Below are 23816 nucleotides of genomic sequence, written 5' to 3'. Positions count from 1 at the left end.
GTCGGTTTGTTGTCGGCCCCGTTAAGGCCTTCCTGCTCTGCGCCTCTCGCTCCGAGCCCTGCAAACGGGAGGAGGAAAGGAGATCAAATTAACCGAAGTCAGCTTCGCGCCCACGGACACTGCACGGCATTCCTGCTAAGGGGGGAAGTGTTTGTGGTCCCCCCCATCAGCAGCAGGACTGATTGGTTTCTTGCGTTCGAAGTTCGAAAGCAGAAAGCGAGAAGGAAAGTGACTGCATACGAAAGACAAATGTCCCGCCGCAAGGCGCATTGGAGTCTGCAACGAGTTGGCACTCATTTACCTTTTGTTTTGATCTTCTTGCATGCGTTTTCCGTCGCCCAAGGAGCCGGTCGGTCGGTCGGTTGGGGGTCCCCTGCCGGGTCTGGGGTGGATTATCTGTTCGAGGTCAGCTCGGAAATCTCTCGGCCTCTGGGTCGTCGTCTGGTGCGAGATGACATCAGGCCGCAGAGCAGAAGAGAGGGTTACCCTTGCGCTCACGGTTCTTCAGTGGGTGCTGAAGGGCGTATCAGCGCTCTCGGGTAACGTGTCAGCTTTATCAGACCTAATTGACGGCGGGCTGCTATTCCCTGCACCGAATCAATCAACCGATTATGCATAACGCGCCCAATTGTGTCACACACGCATTAGTCCGCGGAACGGACCTCGGTGCATACGTTTGATTGTGTGTTTGATTTATGGCGTACAAGCGGACGACCGTGCTGCCCCACCGGACAAGTCTTACGAGGTCACCACTCACCTGACACCCGGGTGGCGATTCCCGCACTCTCTTTCCCACCGGATCCGGCGCCCGGTGAGTGGTACCGGCGCTGTAACGCGGCTCCCGATGTAGGTAAAATTCGAAAGGGAGTATACTTTCTTCGGTTTCGATGAATTTGGCAATCGGTGACGTAAGAGCCAGCAAGCTCCTTATTATTTCCGTTCCCTTTTTATGTGCGCGAATCCCGAAGAGGTAATCTTAAGAACAGATCACTTGCGTAACAGTCCGTGGTCCTTTCGTTTCGAAGATTCCAGGAAGATCGGAAAGCTTGGAGTTTTTTTTATGGCCACTCACCTGTCTCTTTCACATTACACCGCGTGATCCGAGATAGTGTTTGGCCTTGGCGAGTCGTCGTGTTCTCTTCGGGGCTATGGACAAACGGGATGTTGTACTGAAGCGGTAAAAGTGGTCCGTCCTTGGAATGTCTGCACGGAAAGCTGGGGGAGTTGACTTATGGAATGAGGTTTTCGGTGATAATAGCCAATCGTTGGTAGCTCCAGATGTTGCTCTGTATCGTGATCGATGCAAGAACTTTACACTGTGAGAAACACAGTTTCGACTTGAGGTGAATGTAAGCGATGGAATTCTTGCGACATGTTTATGATCACTCTCACTCTTATGATCACAGATCACTCGTGAAGTTGGAACCGCGAAAGCTCATACCAACCAGAGTGACCTACCCGCTGGGCATTCGGGGCGGGTCGTGTCAGAAAAGGAAGAAATTTAGAGGACACACAATGATTGCACCTTGACGGACGACGAAAACCGTCCGACCAGGCTGTCCGCTTCCTTTACTTCAAATTGCTTGGAACGAACGAACGGAAAGTGGGAAAGAAAACCGACCGATCGATTAATTACGGGCGTCTCGACAAGCTGGCCCTGAAATTACACACCACACCCGTACGAACACACGCTGATGAGGTGCAAAAGAGGCAAATTGTACCCTTTTCTGGGGGAGATAGTATGCTCGATTCTTGACCACCCGCACTACCCGCGGAGTATGCTGATTGGTAATTCGATTCGATGGCGCAAGGTCGTTCTGGTCATTTTCCGACTCCTCCCTGGGTGACACCGGGTGCGACCGGGTTCGGTATTGGTATTGGATGCATCGCCGGAGACAGTACGGTGGAAATCGTACGGTGTTCTGCTCCAAGAATAGCTAACCTCGTTTCTGCGGTCGCGTCCGTTGCGTAGAGCGCGTTCGCGTTCCGGTGTCATCTGGTGGGCGCGATCGAACAGGGAGCCGCCGTGCGTTCCTTACGTTCGATGTTCGAAGCGATTGTCTCGCAGTTTTGAGCAGCAGCAACAGGTAATACACGCACGCACGCACGCACGCAAACAGTACGCCTGTCCCAGTTTCTTCTCCGGCGTGTTCGGCGCATTCTTGGCCGATCGGGTGGGTGAGTGTTTTGCTCCCGAAACCGGTTGAATGGCGCCATCGGCGGACCGTGCGTAGTGGATCTTGTCAAGGGACACGAGGGGTGATGATTGGAATAGAATGGAGCTCCTTACCAAAAAAAAAAACACGATCTCTTGTTCCAATCGTGTGAAAGCCAATAAAATGGATGCTTCATCTACAACTGCTAGAAACTTAGAAGCGATCGAGCTCTGTTAACTGTCTCTAAGCAAATGGCCTTAAGCGTCGTCATTTGTTGCAAATCTACCTCGACGCATTTACGTCCATCATGCTCTGATCATCGCTTGATCGATGTTTCGCATCACAAGCGAGACAAAACGTCCGCCCGTGCTTCTTGGCGCTGTGCTTCTTTCCTATCCCTTTGCTAGCTAGGGCTGTGGGGAGGAAAAAGTGCAGCCCGGCGTGAAATGAAAATATCATCCAATATCTAGGTTATGGCTTCCCGTGTGCGAGCTCGAGATGCTAGCACACCCTCGACCCTGCCCTGCGGTGCAATTTGCTGCAGGTCGGACACAGGACACAGACACACACACACAGCACATCGTCGTCGTCATAAAATTTTGACCGAACCGCGATGCATTTTCCGCACCCAATTTACGTCGGTACATCGCAACGGTGGTAGACTTGACATTTGCGGACCGGCCGGATCGTGTCACGCCATCCGAACAAACCAGGCGGGGAGGGGGGGGGAGCTGGCGGCCAGATCGGGTTCAGCTCAAATTGAGCGGAAATAAAAGATTGTCATCAACCGTACACCACCAGGCACCGGCCTAGCTCTAGCACTCTACGTGCAATGGGCCGTCCTTGTCCGATGAAAGTCCCAACCCAGGCAGGCAGTTGGAATTGGGCGCGAAAATAAACACCCAGGAAATCCTGAGTACGCGAGTTTCGAAAGTGCCAAAAGCCAGCTCGCACGCTAGCCTGATTGGCGCACTTGGGGGGGTGCGCAGCGCACTTCAAAACGTCACCGCGACAGCTGAATGCATCAGTGAAAGGCACGAAGATGCAGAACAGTTGGTTTCGCGTCGCGATGGTCGGCTGACAGGTTCAGGTTGGTGTGGCCGATGTAGCCAAAACCCTGTCAACAGTGGCAGTGCCGAGAAGCCCTTTTCGGTTGGCGATGGAAGGTGGAGCTCGGGCAGAAGAGCACCATGAATTGCGTAATTCGGGGCGAAGGGACAAATTGGATGGATGGAGGAAGCCAGGAATTACCAGAAGTGCGTGGCGCCTTGGCTTCAGCTGTCCACAACAGTCCCGAGAGTCCGATGACGTGAGCTGGTAGTACCGTTTCGATGATTGTGAACGATTCTTTACGGCTTATCACACACACGCACTGTCGGCTTCATTACACAGCGTTACGGAGTTGATCTGCCGATCGTGATCGTTGGAATTATATCAGACGAAATTATTACCGCAGCCCGACGATCGCAAAAGCTACTCACCCCCCAAGGGTCTACACATTCATCTTACTTCGCTGTTGTAGATCGTGCCGCGCCTTTTGGATTCGATTCAACAAGTTGTCAGCGAAATATAATGTTATTGTTATTTATGAGACAGTTTAATTTGAAAGCCAAATTTAACTCGTTAACTCGTTGTCGCCTCCCCACCCCGCTCCCCGCTCCTTCTGGGGATGTCTGCTGCGGAAGGTTGGTTTATGGGAACATAAAGTGGTGTGCACTTGTGCGATTGTGTGCGCGATAAAACCCCCCAAAGTGGAGTGCATCTGTTTTGAATCTGTCGGTGGTGAGAGATTTTGAATGCGATGTAAATTACCCTGTAAGACTTTAATTTCCCGCTGGACGCAATGCTCGAAGGTGGAGAGAACCAGCTGGGGGACTCAGTAGCATCAACAGGTCGGCGCAGGTCAATCGATTTTTATTCGAGTGAGTGCTGAATTATGGGCATGCATTATCAAAGATCAGTGTTTATCATGTTTATTTGACTTTTATCTTTATAGCAAATAGCAACGCTACTTGTGCGTTGGATCTGTGGTCCAGACATCAAGGTGTAGGACTTTACAACAAGGTCGTCAAGTGTTCAAATCTTGAATTGACAGAGCTCTATTTACCTTTTCACGAGTAAACTAGTAAGTCACGTCAGGGCCAAATAAGAAGATGATGAAGAAGAAAGATACTTAGTAACAAATGACTCCCTCACTAACACCATCTCTTATGGAGACCTTGTAGAACAACAAGAGTATTGCATTAGAACATTGACTCGCTTTAAGGTGAGTGGCTCTCGTTCTTTGGCATCCTTGAAAGTGCACACATTTCTCATGCCTTATGTGTCCAGCAAGCTCATCGGCGAATTGTTCTTCGTGCGGGAGGGGGGGCTACAACTACACCAGGTCACGCATTCGGTCACGGTTCGGCACGCTGTGAGCTGCTCTCCAGATGGGATGTTTTTGATTCAATGTTAATAAGTGCAGGCACGTTTCGCCTCCGCACTTTTAAAGTGCATTCTGTCATAAGTCGTGCTGGCTACTGTCAACCGCCGTGTCCCGTTCACCTTTTCCACGAAGGTGCATCCATCTTGCAAGATTAATAGACCGGAGAAATAATTAAAGCAAAGCCGGGCGGGTGACATTGTAGCGAAATCGGAATGCATCCGTCCCTCTGTAATGGTGCAACGGTGCCGGTTTTCCATAAAAAGATGAGAAACTAATTTAGCACCAGGCTGGCTTTCCCAGTGAGAAAGAGAGCAACGGCAGCGAGAAGTTCATTATTTCGTTGACCACTTTTACTTCGGTGTTGGTTTTTTTTTGCGCTCGCTCGACAGAGTTGCATAAATAACAGCGTGCAATTGCTTTAGGGCGCAGTGGGCAGAAGAAGAAAAAAAAGAGCGGAAAGATCGGCAATGTTTTAATTTTCGTTTCATTTGTTTGCACTTAAATTGCCGCGGCACCGGTCAAAGGCGGCGGCGGTGCTACTACTATCCACCGCGATGGGATCATGATGGGAAGGAATTGGAACCCGAACGATCGAGCGCGTGAGACGATTTGCGCAGCAACACGGTGTGCTTTATTTTAGCACAAGAGCGCTACAGTGAACGAACCCATTTCACTCATTGGAGCGCGCAGATCCACTGGATCTGTGAATTCCACTGGCTGATGAAATTTGGACAAAAGCTCTCGGTCACGAGCTACCGGGCCACTGTTCACGCTGTCCCTTCCCTCTGCAGAGCGGGGGAATGGCTTTTTGACATGGTTACAGAAACATTGTTTGCTAAACAGCGAACCGATCATATCGTGAAAGGTAACCGGCAATAAAACAAACGACCGAAACGTTACCCAAACGGAAAGCACCAGAAGTCGGCGTAGGTAATCTGAAAGCAAATCAATTCGTTTCAAAACCATGCCGGAAGAGAGAGGGGTGAGACCAGACAAAGTATACCGGAAGGTGAGAGTGCTTGGGATACTAATTTGATTTGGATGTTGGGAAAGAGGAAATTCTTCACCTTTTTTCGCTGATTGTGGGAGAGATTTGATGTGATTTGATGGTCGGTTTGGTATGTTATCTTGCTAGATAAAGACGGTGGCAGTAAGTAAGAGTAGTAGAAGTATGAAGATCATTTATAGACCCAAATGCGCTATGGATTTGCTACAGTGTTACAAACCACACGCGTGTGACTACAGGAACATCAGAATTCTCAGGAACTTGGAAATTTAAGTGTCAGCCAATAGGCGTTATTCAGAAGCTATTTTAATCACCATCACTTCCAGCAACTTCCAGCTCCGACCGCTTTGGATCTAATTGAAATGTTGTCTCCCTTCGGCGACTTGAAATATACAAAACGGCATCCATAAAACAAATACAAATCACGCGCCTCGTCTAATCCCGCCGCTAGAAGTGCAAGCACGCGCTCAAGTAGCTGACGGCGACGAATGACTAATGATCGAATAGCTGCCGATCCCGTGCACTGATGCACGTGCAGGGTGTGTGTGTGTTGTGGAGTCGTAATCCCCGGGCCCAGCTCTCGTTAGACTCCGATCCACATTCACAACACAACACATCATAATGGCTGAAAAGCCGGGGGACAAACACACTTGGCGGGATGTTTCTGGGAGTTGGGATCCTGGGCCACCTTCTGCCTAAATGGTGAAGTACCTGAGCGAGCGAACGAGCAAGAGAGAGAGACAGAGAGAGAGGGATACATAGAGAGTGTGCAAAGGCGATCGAGTGAGATCGTGACCGAGTCGAACAAATGAGCACGCTGCGCTGCCTGAACCGCAGTAATCGACATATTTATAGAATCTCCAAAACTTATGCAATCGGAAATGTATACCCGCCGGGGGGGTTATTTTTAGCGCGTCCATAAGGCCTGGGTCGGTCTGGGCGGGGTGTGTGTGTGTGTGTATGGCTGTGTGTATCGTTTGACTCTGCCTTGGTATCTTCCGCCAAGAGAAAGGAGAAAGAGAAGTAAGGTGATGGAACTCTGCAAGGGGTCTTGTGTTTGATCGTGACGAAGCCAACTGGGTTACAGCTGCTGTGGAGGCCCGGTTTATATTACCACCACAACCCCCGGGTTTCCCCGCCGCCCAAAAGGGGTGACTAAAACAATGGTGCAGATTGAACCTTAAATAGCTCACCGACAGGGTGTTATTAGCGTTGATATCGTGTTGTTAGCGTTAGCCGATACCAGATACCTAGTGCCAGCATTTTGGCGAACAGTTTGATTCGATAATTCATTAGCCAGCCGGAGAGCGGGTCAAAAGAACCGCGTCCAATGCCGGTCGCGTATTTTGTTGCCGCTTGTGTAATCGGATCCGGAGCGGTCCCGGAGCGGTAGCTGTGGTTATCTAGTTCGATCAAAAACACGCCCGTCGGATCAATCAAGGTGGTTGGCGACCGCGAGGCACAGGGAGAGATCATTCCACCAGAAGTGATGGAAGAATGGGCGATCTTAATCAAAGGAGCCTAACGAAGGAGACATAGCCTACTGTGCGTATGAGTAATGATCCCTGTGGGGAGAATAATTGATGGTCGAAATTGGCATGCTCGGAATGTCCTTCGGAGAAAGAGATCGCGCTTACATAAAATCCGTACCAGTTAATCAAAGTCTTTGCATAATAATTATGTTGAATTTTTAATGTTTCTCTCAGAACTCGGAACAGAGCTACAAAATGATATGCTAAAACTGTCATCTACCGTCACCACCAAGCGTCATCTTTCCAGATTCTCTAATCCCGCATAGACACCCATCGATAGCGTGTATCGATCATGGCCTGCTGGCGCTCACCCACTTCACGCTTCGCCTGTGCTGGATGAGCCGTAGTGCGTGCAGCGTGCGGGCGATCGCGACACATCGGAAACGCACCGAACTGTCACGCACTGTGCACAACAGAGCCGATGCGAAGGAAAGACGATCTGACGTTTCGTGCGTGCTAAAAATAAAACTTTATTAAGTGTATATTATCGGTTGCGTGGGAAGCGGCGCGCCAAGGTGCGAGCCTGCGAAAGGGACGAGCTGGGAGCTCCCTGTGGGCGTTCACAAAACACACACACACACACGCAAACAACTCCTACTGCACACATACCCAGTGACACGCATCGGCCTGATCATGACGTTACAGAAGGGAGGTGCGAGAGTATATTGATTACTATCAGCCGGCTTGCCGGGCGCGGAGGTGTGTTACAACCCACCCAAGATCGTGATCGATTGTTACGTGCATCTTCCCCATCGTGCATCCGATTGCTTTACGCACCATTAGAAAATAAGAGAGAGAGAGAGAGTTCTCTCACATCTGTAATGCTGGTGAGAAAAACTGATCACATACACACACACATCCTCTCTCTCACACTGTACCATCGAAGCGAGGATCTATTTTCTCCGCCCCGCGTGTTAGCCAAAGAATTGGTTAGAATTTGGGGCGACTGCGTGTGTATGTATGAGCGCTTTCGAGGAGTGAGTGTGAGCGATTAGTGCAAAATAATTTTCTCACCAACTTTCCAACTTTCCGAAATCATCTCAGTTCTCGGTGGTCGTTCTACGGTTTCGGTTCGGGGTGGTCGCTCTGGGTCTGGGTCGTTTTTCTGAATTCGGTTCCATCTCCAAAAAAAAACCGCACTAAATCGTCGGGAGCTTCGGTTGCGTTTTTCCCCTCGTTTTTCTTTTGTTCTTTTCCCGTTTTTGCGGGTGTTATTTGTTAGTTTTGAGTGTTATATTTCTATTTTCCCCGTCTTGAATACGACCCAGAGTTTTTCGAGTGATTCGTGCGGAACCATGCGCTAAGAGGATCGATCGACCGCAGCGATCATGCAAAGTGTTAGTTCATTCTAATATCATTTGACACCCGGTTGTTACGGGGGAAAGTGGTCGAAAGAAGGGGAGGGGGGGGGGGGTGCATAGTGTCATCTTTACCTTCATCCAAGCGAGTTGGAGCTGAGCCTTGTGGGCTAAATTGCATGGAAAAGTGAATTTTTCTCAAGCTCAGAACATGTCGGATTACACAGTCTAGTGTGTTTGCTGGTGTGCGAACGGCCCGTGCAGTGGATGAACGTGTGTTTGTGTGTGTTTGTGCTTAGCATGATGTGTGCAAGTGTATGCGTGGCCCAATTTATTAGGGGTTGATCTGTGTGTGCGGTTTTCCTCACGGCTAAGCCAACGCGGCGGGTGCGTGAAATGCGGAAAACCTCATTGAATACCGTGCGTGCATGCGTGCTCTGTGTGTGTGTGTGTGTATGTAGTATCTGTGCAGTGCCAAAGAATGGGAAATGGAATGGGTGTGAAGGTGTCGAAGGATGTCACCGAATTGAAGTGAAAATTGGTGACATTGGCGTGCTCAAAATGTGTGAAAACGGTCAGCCAGAGTTACCACTTCTAATATTGCCGAGCTGCAAAGGAAGGCCCGATGAGTGGTTTTTCTTAATTATTTCCATAAGAATACAAGATTTAGAGGCAAGAAGCAGAGAAGAAAAACGTGACACAGTTGAGCCTCAATGGTGGTGGTGGTGGTGGCAGGCGGATGCGATGCGGTACGGTGCGCGGTAGAAAAACACATCTCGCGCACGAAAATCGGCGACAGCAGTGGGTTAAAAATATTTTTTTTCTTTCACCTCCATCGGCGCACCACCGGGCGGTGGTGGTGGTGGTGGTGGTCGCGCGGCAGTGATCCCCCGAGTGACGATCACGATCACGCACACATCGCGACACCTGGGTCGGCTGGCGGGCTCGCGAGATTTTCACGCACTGAGGCGTGCTGCCGTGCCTGGTGTGTGTGTTCGGTTCGGTTCGCTACAGCGCCATCTTAGTGGAGTAACGACCGTGTCGATGTTGATTTTCCCGCGAGAGCGGGCTTTTCCTACGAGTGTGTGTATGTGTGTGTGTTAGTGATCGTGTGGAAAAATGTGCGCGTGAGAGAGAGAGAGAGAGAGAAAGGGAGAGCATAGCAAGTGTGAGAAATTAGAGAATGTGACGGAAATGAGAGCTAGTTTTCCTCCCATTTTCACGAGTTCAAGGAGAGAAAAGAAGCGAAATGCGGTTTGAGACGAGCATTGGCATACAAACAGCATGAGAATGATCATGCCGTTAGAGCATCTAACAGAAGGAAATGGATATACTTGATGATATCACTGACTTTTGTTGATAGTATTGTTGACAGCAGCTTCGATTCCATTTTATCGAACACTGCAGATGAATATCTGGATACATTGCATTTGAGGTTCTTGTTCCAACAACAGGCTGTTGGTCTTGATCAGTGTCATAAACCAGTAATGTTCTATGGCTTATTTATTCCTGCTAGTATTACCGGCGCAGGTCCATATGGGGCTTGAACCCATGATGTCGTACGATTGACGACTACACCACAGGACAATATTAGAGACCGGAAAGTCTCGTTTACAGGGTTTTCCAGGGGTTCTCAGAGTTGTCGGACACTTCCTTGACTGTTTCTTATTGGAAGTGAACTTCATATTGTGGGAATTGGACTCTATGGCATCCTATTTAGACGGGCTCATGGGAAATTCCAAGGGAAATATTGGATTTGTCAAACAAGCGTGCCATAGAGTCCAATTCCCATTACTTTTAAGTTCATGTTAAGCAGGAGTCAATAAAGTGTCCCACAGCTATGAGAACTCCTGGAAAACCCTGTATGTGCATAATAACCATTCACATACCTGTGGCGGTTGCTTCCCTAGCTCCTGTTCTCGCTATCAGTCCCAAACCTGTCGACTCTTAAGTATGGCGTCGACAATGCTGACTGTGCCAGTCGCTAGGTCTAGCAGCAAACCTGAAACATCTTAATTAATCAGGCGGAAAAATGCAACCTCACGCCCGAGCCCTGCAATCCTCTGGCTACTGATTGCGCATGACCCCGTTTGCAAAGTGTCCCTCCGTTCCCTCTTTCCAAAGCTTTCCCGCTACCAAACACACGGCACAGTGATTGCACTATAACATGGTACAACTATTTGTGTCGAGCAGTCATTAGTCTCGTCTCAAATTTCTGCCACTACCGCGAACGGGCACGGGTAAGCGGCATGGTAACACGCATCTTCTAGCACCCCTAACCAGCCACCCTGCAGTGTCACCAACAACCTTCCCAACGGGTGAGGCACAAGCTGCCTGTTTTGCTGGTGTGCCAAAGAGATTGGACCAAAACGGGATGACGAGGAGGTTGGAGACACGAGGAGAGGAGGAGTTTGCTTGGGGTTTTGGTGTTGAAATCATACCGCGGCAAAACGCACTTGGCATGGGTTCACTACTTGGGGTATGATTTCCCTCAACAACAACTACAACAAAAAATTGGAGAGGTGGGCTGGGTGTACTAATCGAGCTAAAATAGCGAATGTATGTGCAAAACAAGAAGCAGATGAAGAAAAACAGATAGATACAAAACTTGATCCTCCGTTTTCGGTACTTCGGGAGAGAGGTTCAATCGCAAGGTGCAAGAAGGACGCTACAGAGTGGGAAGCACGAGCAGCACATTTATTAAACTAAACCGTTTCCAATTTGTCCAAATGTACACTTGAGTGAGAATGACATGTTTTGCGAATCATTGCCAGGATTTCGGCTAATCTGTACTCCTCCTACAGGAAATGAGCTCGCACCGATGACTGTGTGTGTGTGTGTGTGTGATCTCACACCAAGATCAAATAAACTGCAGCTTGGATCACGTTGCAGAGGCAGCGTTGTGTAACGGCGAACGTTGTTCCGCCACTAGTTTTGTTATTGTTTCTTGAAGAATACGGAATCCCGCGACCGCCTGTGAGGGCCTGTTGTTTCAGGATCAACAAGATGTAAATCACCCTCCACTTCGGGACAGCTTGTTTGGACATTCGCTCGGAAATTCGCCAGTGCAGCACCGTTTTGATCCTCCACCTCATCTCGAGCTAAAACCTTTACGATGCAAGTGCATCTTCGCTGCCTCTACTTAAGATTTCTCTGCTTCGTTTTCCACTCACCCACCGGATGTGTGTTTGTACGGGGCGAGAAAACGCGTTTGGAGAGCGTTTTGCATGAAGCAGAAGCGCTAAATTGTGATGTAAATTGTGTAAAGCCAGCCTTCCTTGGTCGCGGGTAAAGTGCACCCGACGCTGAGGATTATTGAGCATGATGCAAATGGTTAATGAGGTTTTTGCAAATGAGTCGTGCACTCTGTGTCAGTCTCTGTGTGTGTGTGTGTGTTTGTCGATCGTTTGGTGTGAGTGGTAATTTCCTTTCTTCTTTAGTCCTTTCCCGGCAGCGGAGTGCATCAACAGGCGGTGGTGGTGGTGTGCGGTGCAGAGTTGTGTGTAGTGCCACAGTGCTCGGAATGTGTGCGGTGCCGCAGTGCCACTGCTTGATGTGCGCGTATCGATAAACATTGAAAACCCTTAGTGCTCTCTCCGACCTGTAGTGCATGCCGTTATCTAACACTCGATGATGGGAGATTGCGTCGGACGTGCGGCGAACCACAAGAGCAACGGCACCACCACCAGCATCCTACACAGCGCATCGCCCCAGATCGTTCTGCCGAACGGTGTGATTCTGAACCGCCGGCCCAAGTCGGATACGGCCGCCCTGAACGAGTGTCTGCTGTGCTGGAACCAGCCGCAAGATCCGAGCCGCTGTCCGAACTGTGCCCGCCAGTACTGTCTGCAGTGCATCACCAAGTGGTTCGGTGCGAAGCGGGCCCAAACGCCCGACGGTGGCATCGACTGTCCCAACTGTCACGCGAAGCTACCGCTCGAGAATCTGGTGCAGTGTGCGGCCGCGGTGCATGATAAGCTGGCCAGTGGCGCCTGTGAACCGGTCCACCTTAGCAACGGGGACGCCTGCAATGGGTCACTTAAGCTGAACGGCAATGGGTCGGCCACACCGCCACCGACGGCCGAGAAGGGTACGATTCGCGTGGTGGTGAAGGTGCTGGAAAGCGATGCCGATGCGATACCGAACGGCTCACAGACCGTGCTCACGAACGGAACGGTTACGGCGGCCGACTGTGCCCTGCCGAACGGTTCCAGCTCGGAAAAGATGCATCCACCGATGACGAACGGCAAGCAGCAGCAGCAGCAGCAGCAGCAGCCGGTGAAGCAGCATGACAAGCGAAAAGATAACACATCACCGCAGCAGAACGGTACGGAATTGGACGCTGTCGGGAAGCAGGCAGGTTCCGGCCCGTTGGAAAACGGACGAAACAAACCAAAACCACCACAGCCCATCATCTGTAACGGGGTGCATCCGGAGACGACGTCCAAGGAGCGCAAAAGCGCAAACCAAAGCAATGGAAGACCCACGGTGACGTTCGAGGAAGCAAAGCCAACACGCCGAAACGGCTACCGTAGCAAACAGGCGGCTGAGAGTGCAAAGGCTACGGTCGTTGAAAAGCAACCATCGCCTCCGATTGACGACCAGGCAAGCCTGGCGAGATCCTCACCCGTGAATGCATCTTCGCCGGAAAGGGTTGTGCGGGAAGATGACTCCCCTACTGCCGGGGTCTCCGATAACCTCTGTCCGACGCACGCGCTGCCGATGCTGTTCTTCTGCCTGTCTTGTAATGGATGCATCTGCGAGACCTGCGCCCTGCACGACGACACGCATGCCGAGCACACGTTCAAGAAGATCACCACCATGTACGACAGTAAGGTGGAGAAGATCCGGCACGAGTTCGGTGGCATCAGGGAGTATCTGGCCGACGTCGGTACGGTGCTGCGTGCCATCGAGCAGAACATTGACTGGGTTCGGGCGTCCAAGGCACGGAAGCTGCAGGAGCTGAGCCAGCTGCTGCACACCGAGGCGGAAAATATAGAGCGCCAGATACAGGCGAAGCTGACGCTGCTCCAGCGCCAGAAGGACTCGGTGGCGGGCGAGATTGCGCGCGTTACCGGCGCCTACCGGCGGTTGGAGAGTGAACTGAAGGCATGCCCGAAACCGGAGCTACTCTTCAAGGACGGTGACTTTCTGCAGCGCTGTGCTCGGTTGATTGAAACACCCGCCTCGAAGTCGTTCCGTCACGAGCACGTCCCGGTGGATTTGGATTGGTAAGATGGGCATGTGAAGTTGAAGTTAAAGCCATGATTCTGTGTAACATTTCAGTTTTTTGTAATTGGACTTTCCAGTGAGTTTGTGCCCGAGTTCCGGTCGGAGGTGTTTGTTATCAAGAACTACCACGCGATCGAACCGATGGAAGAATGCCGAACCTCGGATGTGTTGCGCGATGTGGTCGGGTTCGGGTGGCGTCTGCACATCTGGAAGAGTGATCATCTCTCGGTGACGCTCATCATGACGGACGGCGTTATTGGAAGGTTCGGAAGATTAAAGAATACTACCGGAAGGGAGCATCTCTGGATCGTAACCTTGTTTTGTGTGGTTCTTTCTACAGATACGAATACTGCATTGAGCTAATGCACGAGGATCCGGCGAAAGCGATCAGGCTAACACAGATCGATCACTTCGAGCTGCACCAAACCGGCCCGGTACACGATCTGATCGAGAACGAGCAGCTCGAGGTGGAAGGCTTCCTCAATCCGGAGGACGACTCGCTGCAGATCAAGTTCTCCGTCCGGCCGCCCACGATCGTCATGGTGAGCCGGTACCAGCAGGAGTTTATCGATCGCTTCATGAAGGATAACATCAAGTAAGTATGGCTGCTGGCAAATGTGCATCAAGTCTTCCGGCCGGATGCCGGAAACTAATCATCCAATTAGCTTGATCCTACCGCGAGGAGAGCTCCAAATTCCAACCAGCAAGCAGATGCCGGCGGAAAACTATTCCTAGTACAAGGTGGGCCCTAATTTGCCAAACTCCCGCCCAATGCCCAGGGCAAACATCTCAAGCACACGCTTGTTAGTACGTAATGTACTTCCTGGCAGGTTACACACGCTCAAACGCCCTGCACCGGGACGGCCAGATTTGGGGCTAGAATTAAATGATCCTCATTCCAAAGTGGTGCGGCGACGCGGGTCGTTTGCGATGTACGAGCCGCGAACGGCGATCATCGCATTGAAGAGTTCGCGTGTATATTCGCCATTGGGAAAAGGGAACCTCTGTGTTAGCAAATGCGCGAAAGTGCAGCCCGGGATCAATCACGAGAAATTTTAATTTTAATTGGTCACCCACTGGGGGAGGGAGTGGACTGGGAGGATGGGACACAAGTGGAGCATCGTCAAACACCTCCCGGACGTGTTGGTTGCAGCAGCTTGCGTGCCATCTATATCTGCGTTCGAAGGGTGGAAAACGACACGTCTGCGGGAGTCCAATCGTGTTGCCACTAAAAATAGCTCTAAACCCTGCCCCACTCGCCTGTCCCCGTCGGAAGATCGCACCGTGGGAGAGCACTGTGGCATCATCGCGGTGAGGTATGCTAACCACGTGAGCCAAGCACACCTTACGCTCGTTCGTGAAGTGTTTGGTGTTTGGCTCTGTCAGAGCTTCATGATTCACAGAGCCAAACCCCGCTGGTGAACCTTGGGAAGCGTGGCGTGGCTCACGTGATACACCTTGCAAGCCACAGCTGGCACGCAGGAACCGGTGGGCCGAGCTGCGGAGTAATTGAAGTCACCAATGGAACATATTAATTTAATGTAACGCTAATTATCATGCGTCCGCAAACAAAATTGCTCCCCCCTCCTTGCACAGGGTTCTGCAAGAACAATGCGAGGGAAAGTACTGTTCCGATCGCTAGACGGCAGAGAGATCCCCTTCTTCTTCTTCTTCTTCTTCTTCTTCTTCTGTTGGCCTGCCCCGCTTTGCGATAGTGCGCCCCATCTTCACGTGCGGATCGACTTGATGTACGCGGTGCCTTGCCGTGTTCGCTCACACTCAACCCGGCTCGGTGACGTTCGGTGGTGTTTGGGCGAGCGCGACGCGAGCGTTGGGTGTGTTTTTTTTCTTCCTCTTCGTTTTCCTTCTGCAACGCTGCTTTGACGTGCGTTGTTGGCGTGAAGTCAATTAGCGCATACTGGGCCACCCGCGAACACCGTGCGGCGCGCAAAGGTTTTCGGCCGGGGCCACAGAACCTTAATGCCGGCGCATACAAGCCGCCCGTCCTTCCAACGCCGTCTCCATTCCCTGCTCAGTGGTACAGCAGGAGGGGGGGGGGGGGGGGGGTCGTTTGGCAAGAAAATAGACCTGTCCTCCGAGACACACCCTCCCCCCCCTCCTCCCATGCCATTCTGGTGCGAAACAGGCAAACAATGTGAGGCTTCTTCGGTGCGGCGACGTCAGAAGACGGGTGAAAGTGGAGTGCCTGGGTGCTCAGGTGGTGACGTCTTGTTCATCGATCTGTTACTTTTCTTTGATATTCTGGGGTGCCTGAAGCGCATTTAATTAATTTCAACAAAACAAAAAAAAAATGGACGAAAAGAGTGCCTGAAGATCACTCCTGCAGCAGGCAGCGGGAATAAAAATAATCATAATTAAGGAAAGCAAAAGCGTTGGGAAATGTTTGAACAACTCAAAGAACAACTCTCGGCCGGCCCGGGGGAGGTGTTGGGTGGAAGAGTTAATTAAAATTCGCTAGTGTGCGCGCTTCGCCTGATGCCTATGTTTGCATCCCTGTCCAAGTGTGTTTCAGTTTTGGCCGTTCCCTCGGCGCTCCTTGCTCCAAACAATTCTTCACCCTCTCCACCATCTTGCGCCATTATGATGTGCAGCTGTAAATCATTTCTTTACATCACCCAAAGCAAAGTGCAATTTATGGCCCAATTCTCCCGTTCTCTCCCTCCCGCTGTTTAGCATGGTCCAGATTGGTGGGTAGATTTTTATATTAAATTTCCCAGCCCAGCCCCAGCCACGGTGACAAGCAAACTCCCTGCCCGTCTCCCGTGAGCTTCCGATCCAATCGCAACGGGGTAACAATGCCGAAACCGAAGCGGCGGACCAACTCGTTTGCAGAGTGTGGGTTTGAACGTCTTCTCGGCTTCTTTGGTCCTGCGCTCGGTTCAGTAAATTGGTCCTCCTGCCTGCAGCTGCTGCCGGGGGGACGGGGGTGAGTTGGGTGCATATTTAAATGGTGTGTTAATTATGTTTTATTTACACTGTGTATATTCGTGCCCGCACGTACGAGGTTTTCTGTGGGCCACGGGAGGCCACGATATTTTCACAACGGGTCCCGCCGTTGTGGTTTTAGCCGCCTCGGGGGTTTTTCTTTTGGTGATGAATGTTTATTTTATTTATTTTTAATGCATTCATCTCCCCGCGCATTATGCTATCGCTTGCGTACCTTGTACGTACAGATTGTGTTGTGAGGCGAGCGACTTTGTGATGTTTAAGGGCGGACATCGGCACCCCACCGGCTAAGTGTGGTAATGATTTATGGAGATAGATTGTTTGAATTGAGTTTTGGGGGGGTTTTTAGAGGAACTACGGTTCGTTCGTAGTTCAAACGAAGCAGAAAGAAGTGATATCGTGCTCTGCCAACCCAATCGATCGCTATTTTCATGCCCTTGCGTGACGTTTTCATTTTGAACTGCTCCGTTCGATTCGACCAGATTCTCATTTGTCTTGCGTTTTTTCGCCTGCAATCACCACAAGGACGTTTCGGTTTGCCACACCCTCAGCCCACTGTCCCAAACGCGGCTTACAATTAGCTTGTTAGCGACAACATCTTTGCATCTTTGCTTGGTGCTATTTATTAGCGATCGATTGGCATGGTTTCTTTCCTCAGCGACGACGCCAGGCGGTTTTTTTCGCATTCAATCTAGTTTAAAGCGGCTGTTTTGTGCTGTTTGCAAGCATCGTGTTGTGTGTTAGCAGCCTAACAGGGCACTTTTAGATAAATATATTTGTTACACACCCAAATAATAGCCGCACAATCATTAGGGGACAACGCGTCACGGAAACCCTGGGAGATTATAATTCAGGCCTTGAATCTGCAGATCACTCGTCGGACCGCACCACACAGGATCGTACACTCAAAAGAGCATCCGACAAGAGATGGATGGTTGGATGAAAGTGAGCGTTGATTTACGGGAGTTGCCTTTAGACCTACACACACACACACACACACACTTCAGAGAAGACGACTAAAAGACACCGGCACCAATGTGAATAATCTTGTGCTCCCTTCTGTTTTCTGTACATATGCGGGGACGGGCAGCATATGTAAGCAGCATACTGTGTGCCTTCTCCCCCCCCCCCCCGCGTCAATTGATCGATCGCGGCACGATAAGTGGGGTGCTATAATTTGCACCATTTTTAGTGCCGTTTAACGCCATTTTTAGGCCAGTTGATGGTCAGGACGGGTTCGGGCAATTCGCGGTCGCCAGAATCGCCGACCCACAGTGGGTCCTTGACTGGGTGAGCGTGGGGTTGTTGTTGTGTTCGCTAATTAGTTTGTTGGTGGAGGGGATATTGGGTTGTTGAACAGACAATTAAGTTTTTAATGGCAACGTGTTTGGTGCCATTGGACAGAACGATCGGTTCCGTTTGCCATCAGCACGAATCAATTCGGCCAAGCCGTTGTGATTTATTGGTTCGTTGATGTTAATGAGTGAAGCTTTTTTCGGCACTGTTTTGCTTGCACAATAATCATAAACGCTTGTACAAAAGCACTTGAATGGAGCGGTATCCAAAATTCTTGCTCGATGTTATTCCACTAGATACTAATAGGTTGATGTGGGCTCGTGCCGTAGCTAATCAATTTCCCCAGCGAACCCTTTTTATGGGTCTACAATACAAGGTATGATAACAAAATGACCCATTACGGGCAATAATTGAAATCATAAATCTCTCAAGCCCTGAAGCTAGAAAATTGGGGCCAATGAATTGATCCGCTGTGCGTTGTGTTATGTCGGCTGTGTTATTGTTCGTGGTTAAACCGCCAGACATTGGTGGGTGCCGGGCAAGTACTTGACCCACTTGTCCCGTGTGGATCCAAAGGAACGAACGCAGTACGCTTAATAGGTGAGAAAAGCTCCACAAAAAACCCAACCAATGCAGATTGTAGGCACTCTTTGCAAAAGGATCGGGCTGTGCACGCTTCCGAGAGTGAAGCGAATCGTACCTCGAACACCCTTCTTGGTCTGTGGTTTTAGCCATTCCGTGTACAGCCAGGTTGGGAACTGTTGTAGCCTTGCGTTAATTGAATGCTCCAAATTGGGTAGCATCGGTTATGCTTACACCCGGCCAGCGTGCAACGTGGATGATCCATCGGTTGCGGTGCATTGTCGAAACCACCGATCAAATATCCCAAAGCAACGAAGACTGCCGTGCCACACACACACACACACACACAAAACGATTAGGGCTCCAAACATGAATCTATTGTGTAGTCGCGAGGAAGATTAACTGCTGCCAATCATCGTCCATCGTCCGAAACCATCAATTTGCCTGCCCGAATCGAAACAATCGAAGCCGATGGGGACGAACACAGTTGGAGGGAAGCGAGCAAAACCACACAAGAAGCAAGCTGGGGAGGCCGTCTCCTCCAATAACCATTTGCAGCAAACCGTTTGCATCATAATTACGGCCAAAGTTGGTGGTTTAAGTATCGGCTACCCACCCGCGGCTACGCGGCAAATTGGCATTTTGGTACTTTCTTTGCTGCGCGCACCACACAGTGGTGGTGTCCCCAAAAAAGGGTCTGTTTCATGCTCCATTAGAGTTGGTTCCCAACTACCAACCATGACGCCAAGGTGGTAGCGGTGGTGTACTGTTTCAGTGCGTGTGCGTTCCGTCTGGCCGCTTGGACAGTGATCCGGGACTGACAGATTGTGTCGATGACTGGCCGATTCCGAAGATCAAAAGCGGGGTCGGGTTTTGGGGCGGCTTATTAGATCTTCTGATGACCTTGCGAAGGGGGGAGTGTTGGATTTAGTACACAGAATGAGAGAAAGAGAGAGCGAAAGAGACGTAGAGGTGAAAGGGGGATTTAAGTAATTATGCATACCATGTGACAGCTGTGGCAGCAAGAACGAGCTGTGACCACCGATCGCAGCGGTTCCTAATTATGATGGTGATAATTTGTGTGCCTGGCCAAGGCTATCCACGCACGATCAGCGTGTACTCCACAGTGGGAAGAAGCCTAATGGGCACTAATAATAATCGTTATAGCGGGACTGTAAAAAAAACGAGGAAAGAAAAGAGAGTGTCTAAACGTTTTTAAAACACACGGAGATCGCGTTGCCGATAAGCATCGAGCTTTTATTTTACCTTGACCGTTTGCTAATGGCGGTTGTTGATTTCTCGTTAAAATTTAAGTTAAGCACAAACGCTAGTGCCTACTACTGCCACCTTTCATCAAGCTTATCTCGTTTTGCAGCGAATACGACAGCAACGTAATCACGATCTGCAACATTCGCGATCCCACGACGTCGATCGTACTGTCGAAGCAGTACACCGACACGGTCGGCTCCCGGTGGCGGCTGAACGTGTATCCGAAGGGGAACAACACCAACCAGCGCTACCTGAGCACGTATGTGGAGCTGTGCGATGGTATCGCGGGCAGGTAAGCAACGATTGTGGACGATTTCGGAGGAAGATCACATGTTTGACACGGACGATCGATCGGACTCACTCGGCAGATATCAGTACACGGTGGAGCTGCTGCACGATGATGTGACGCGCCAGGTAAAGTTCCAGTCGGAGGACCACTTCAAGGTGGGCGATATACAGGGCTACCAGAAGTTTATCCGCGTGCGACGGCTGCTCGAGGAGGGCTATCTGAACGCGGAGGGCTCGATTCTGATTCGCCTCTCGATTCGACCGGCCAACCTTGCGCTGCGCTGCCAGTATCAGGAGGAGTACCAAACGCTTAAGGAGGACAAACTGCGCACACAGTTCAATGCGTAAGTGTAACGTTGGGGCTGGTGGGTCTTTCATACTCCGGTTCCGACAACGGATGATTCTGCACTGTGCTTTCGATCTTTCCAGCCAGCTGAACCAAAACCTAACCAGGATAAAGAGCCTGCGCGACGACAATGCGTCCCTGCAGGCGCTAGTCTATCCGGAGTACGCGTCCAACATCTTCGTGGTGCGCAACTTCAGTGCCCTGCGGGAGGCCCAGGAGGACATCTGCTCGGACAATGCGTACGACGATCTGGGGTGCTGCTGGCGGCTGATCGTGTACGCGAACGGTGATAAGGAGGGACGCGATGAGTGGCTAAGCGTGTACCTGAGACTGCTAGAAGGCATTCCGGGAAGGTAAGTTAGTTGCTCGGAGTTGGTCGTTTTATCGTTGGTTGGTAATGTAATCATCTGCTTGCCAGCTACGAGTACTGCGTGGAGCTGTTGCACAACGACGCTGCCAAGACGGTCAAAATGGAGGGGACACAGTCGTTCGACATACAGGAGCGCTTTGGCTGGACGCGCTTCGCCCGGCTGGACTGGATCTGTGCGAATGGGTTCGTCAGCGAGGAGCAGGACGCGCTGTACTTTCGATTTTCCCTCCGGCCACCTAACTACAAGGCAAAGTGCGAATATCACCATCTGCTGCGGCTGGAAGCGAAGCGGGAATGTGAACTACTGAAGCGGTAATTTTTCGGAAAGGCCTGGCATCGTCCCGACATTGCTTACTGGAACAACACGCTGCGCTCTTTTCTTTGCCACAGTGAACTGATACCGTCGTACAGCACGAAGACTTACACGTTACGCAACTTTTCGGAGATGCAGCGCAAGGACAGCTTCATCTATTCGGACCCACTGGTGGACGATTTAGGATTCACCTGGAGACTGCTAATCTACGCCAATGGACACAATGAGGCGCGTGGCAATCATCTCAGCATCTATCTGATACTATTCGAAGGAGTATCTGCCAGGTAAGGCACTCGTCCGTTCGAACGTTGATGTCCACTTGGCTACATCTAAACCAACAGCTGATAGAGTCCATTCTCAAACGTTGTTCTTGTCTTGCCAACTTGTGTCCCCCCCCCCCCCTCTCAACTTTTCGTGCAGCAGGTTCGAGTACCGGGTGGAGCTGCTACATCCCCAAAATCCGACCGCCAACATCAAGATGGAGGGCGTGAACGTGTTCAAGCTGAAGAAGATCTGGGGCTGGCCACAGTTTATGGATCACGAGCGGCTGCAGGAGGAGGGCTACCTCGACCAGTCGGCGGACACGCTCGAGTTCCGCCTGTCCATGTGCCCGCCGGACATTAAGCTGAAGTGTGAATATCAGCAGGAGTTTATACGCAAGCTTAAGGAAAATCAGAAATAGTGGATTAGCGTCGAGAAACAAACCAAAAAAAAAAACTACAACGGTCAGCCTTAAAACTGCCAGTGCCGGGGTGGCTTGTCGGGTAAGGGCAGTGTGTAAATGGTGGGGAGTTTCGAAGAGAATGTGTCGTGTTTAGATGTACACTGGGCCACTGGGGAACATGAACACTCGAACGAATCGAACAAGCCGGACAAAACCCGTGGCGTCCTCGGAAGTCCTCCACCATGTTTGGTGGTTAGGAGCAGCGTGCACGCGCGATGAAGCTGAAAACACGCGCGCCGAGCTTATCGCGTACAACGAGTTTACGCAACCGAGTGTGTGTGTGTGCGTGCGGATGGATGGGATGCGCACAGAAGAGAGTGTGTTTGAGTGCGCGCGGGAATGAAAATGAAATGAACACGTTCCTAGTGTGTCGTTGCATCGTTTTTGGACACCTTCGTTATGGGGTAGGGTGGGTGGGGGAGGAGTTTCGGTGTACTGTGCGGATTTTTTGTTAGTATAAATTTTCTTTCCGACACCGCGCGCCATGCACGGCCCCGAGCGTTGATATATAAATCAAAGCTAATGTTCGAACAAACCCAAAAGCATGAGCATGAGCGAAGAACATGGTAGCGGTGGTTGATAGCTCTCGCAAAAGAAAGCAATGGGAGGGGGGAGGGGGGAGAGGGTTTTGAAATGTGGGGTGGGGGCTGGTAGCCGTTTCTATATTTTTAGCATAAAAGTGTAAGGAATTCGATACGCGACACCGGCGATCATGATGATGATCATGCTGATGATGGTGATGATGCTGCTGCGGTTAGCGCAAGATCACCGGCGAGATGGGGCGAAATGATTTCAAATCAGAAGCGACGACGGGTCAGCCACACACATATACACTCACTCATGGATGTGGAGGCGTTCTAGTGTGCCATGGACGAACTGACCAAAGATACAAACCGGAAGCGCAAGTGTACGCGCGCTTGGAAACGGAACGAACGAAGCGAGCGAGAGAGGAGACGAACAAAAACAAAAGTCATAAAACGAGGGTTTGGGGAGTGAAATGTCGTACCGTAACCGGCAGCCAAACCGTTGTTAAGTGGCTGGGAAGGTGCTTTATGTTCCTCCCGTTTTATGATCGACTCGCTGCACGCTGACCACGGGGACGCAGGGAGCGTATGTGTAGATTGTATATTATATTTATTTTGCTCGGTTTTAGTTTTCGTGTCACTGCTTGCGTTCACGTCCCTGGGGCGTGTGCGCGGGAAGTACGGGGGAGAGTGAGTGGGGCCTTGTATGAAGTTTAGGATAAATATCGCACCGAACGGTATCACGGTGGACACGGCATGCTTTTTTTGTATATTATGGTTTAGACTGTTTTTTTGGCCGCCCGTATCTTTGACTGGTAGATTCGTAACGGGCGTAACGTGTAGCCTGTTCCTTTCCTGTTCCACTCTTTGAAGGGTGCGGGAGGAGGAGCGTTTAAGTAGTCGAAAACATGTCTTTGTTTTTTGTTTTTCCTTTTGTTGTTTACCGCCGACTGTTCTCGCGGTAAGTGGGAGAAAAAGAGTGGGTTATAAATTTATGAATATTCTCTTTTGCGTTTCATCCACGTTTATGTGTTCTTGCCGTGCGGTTTCGGGCGATTTGGCGCGGCTTAGGGAGGGGAAATACTGGGGAAGGGTTAGTTTTTTTTCTTTTCTATTACAATTGTGCACCTTGATGAGATTGGTTTTCATGTCTCAGTGAACGAGAGCAAAAATACAATAAAAAAATATTTTGCAAACATGGTTAGTGTATGTGGTGTCCTTTTTCCGAACGTTAGAATAGTAAATTCGTAAAATGTAGCGTTAAATTGTATGAAATCCATTGTAAAAGCACGTGGTTGGTTCTAAAATTCAAAATTTAGTACAAAGAGGAAAGTTTAAATTTAAGTTCGAAAAACCGTTACAATGCTTCAAAATCCAATGTTGTGCATGCTGCAATTAAGGTAAAAATACAAAATCTGTACGTTTTAACTGTAGCTCGAGGCGTAAAAATAACTTGAAATACGAGTTTGGAGTAAATATGAGCGT

At 50.4% G+C, this 23816-nt stretch overlaps 1 protein-coding gene across 4 annotated transcripts; it reads left to right on the top strand.

Annotated features, from left to right (window-relative positions):
- The first annotated feature begins 8149 nt into the window (after positions 1-8149).
- LOC120950526 (uncharacterized) lies at positions 8150-23527 on the top strand. Of its 4 annotated transcripts, none has more exons than XM_040368638.2 (10): positions 8150-8281; positions 11861-13651; positions 13730-13915; positions 13993-14247; positions 19873-20058; positions 20135-20398; positions 20484-20753; positions 20819-21082; positions 21161-21367; positions 21504-23527. In XM_040368638.2, the coding sequence occupies exons 2-10, from the start codon at positions 12051-12053 to the stop codon at positions 21763-21765; spliced, it is 3495 nt and encodes a 1164-aa protein (XP_040224572.2). In that variant the 5' UTR covers positions 8150-8281; positions 11861-12050; the 3' UTR covers positions 21766-23527. The 4 variants fall into 4 exon arrangements, with proteins under 4 accessions (XP_040224572.2, XP_040224574.2, XP_040224570.2 ...); XM_040368640.2 differs by having other exon boundaries at positions 8150-8459; positions 21507-23527; XM_040368636.2 differs by having other exon boundaries at positions 8150-8459.
- The last annotated feature ends 289 nt before the right edge of the window (positions 23528-23816 follow it).

Source organism: Anopheles coluzzii, chromosome 2 (genome assembly GCF_943734685.1).
Source record: "Anopheles coluzzii chromosome 2, AcolN3, whole genome shotgun sequence".
In the NCBI taxonomy this organism is placed as follows: Eukaryota; Metazoa; Arthropoda; class Insecta; order Diptera; family Culicidae; genus Anopheles; species Anopheles coluzzii.
The sequence above is the reverse complement of the archived record's forward strand: the minus strand, read 5'-3'. Positions and strand labels throughout refer to the sequence as shown.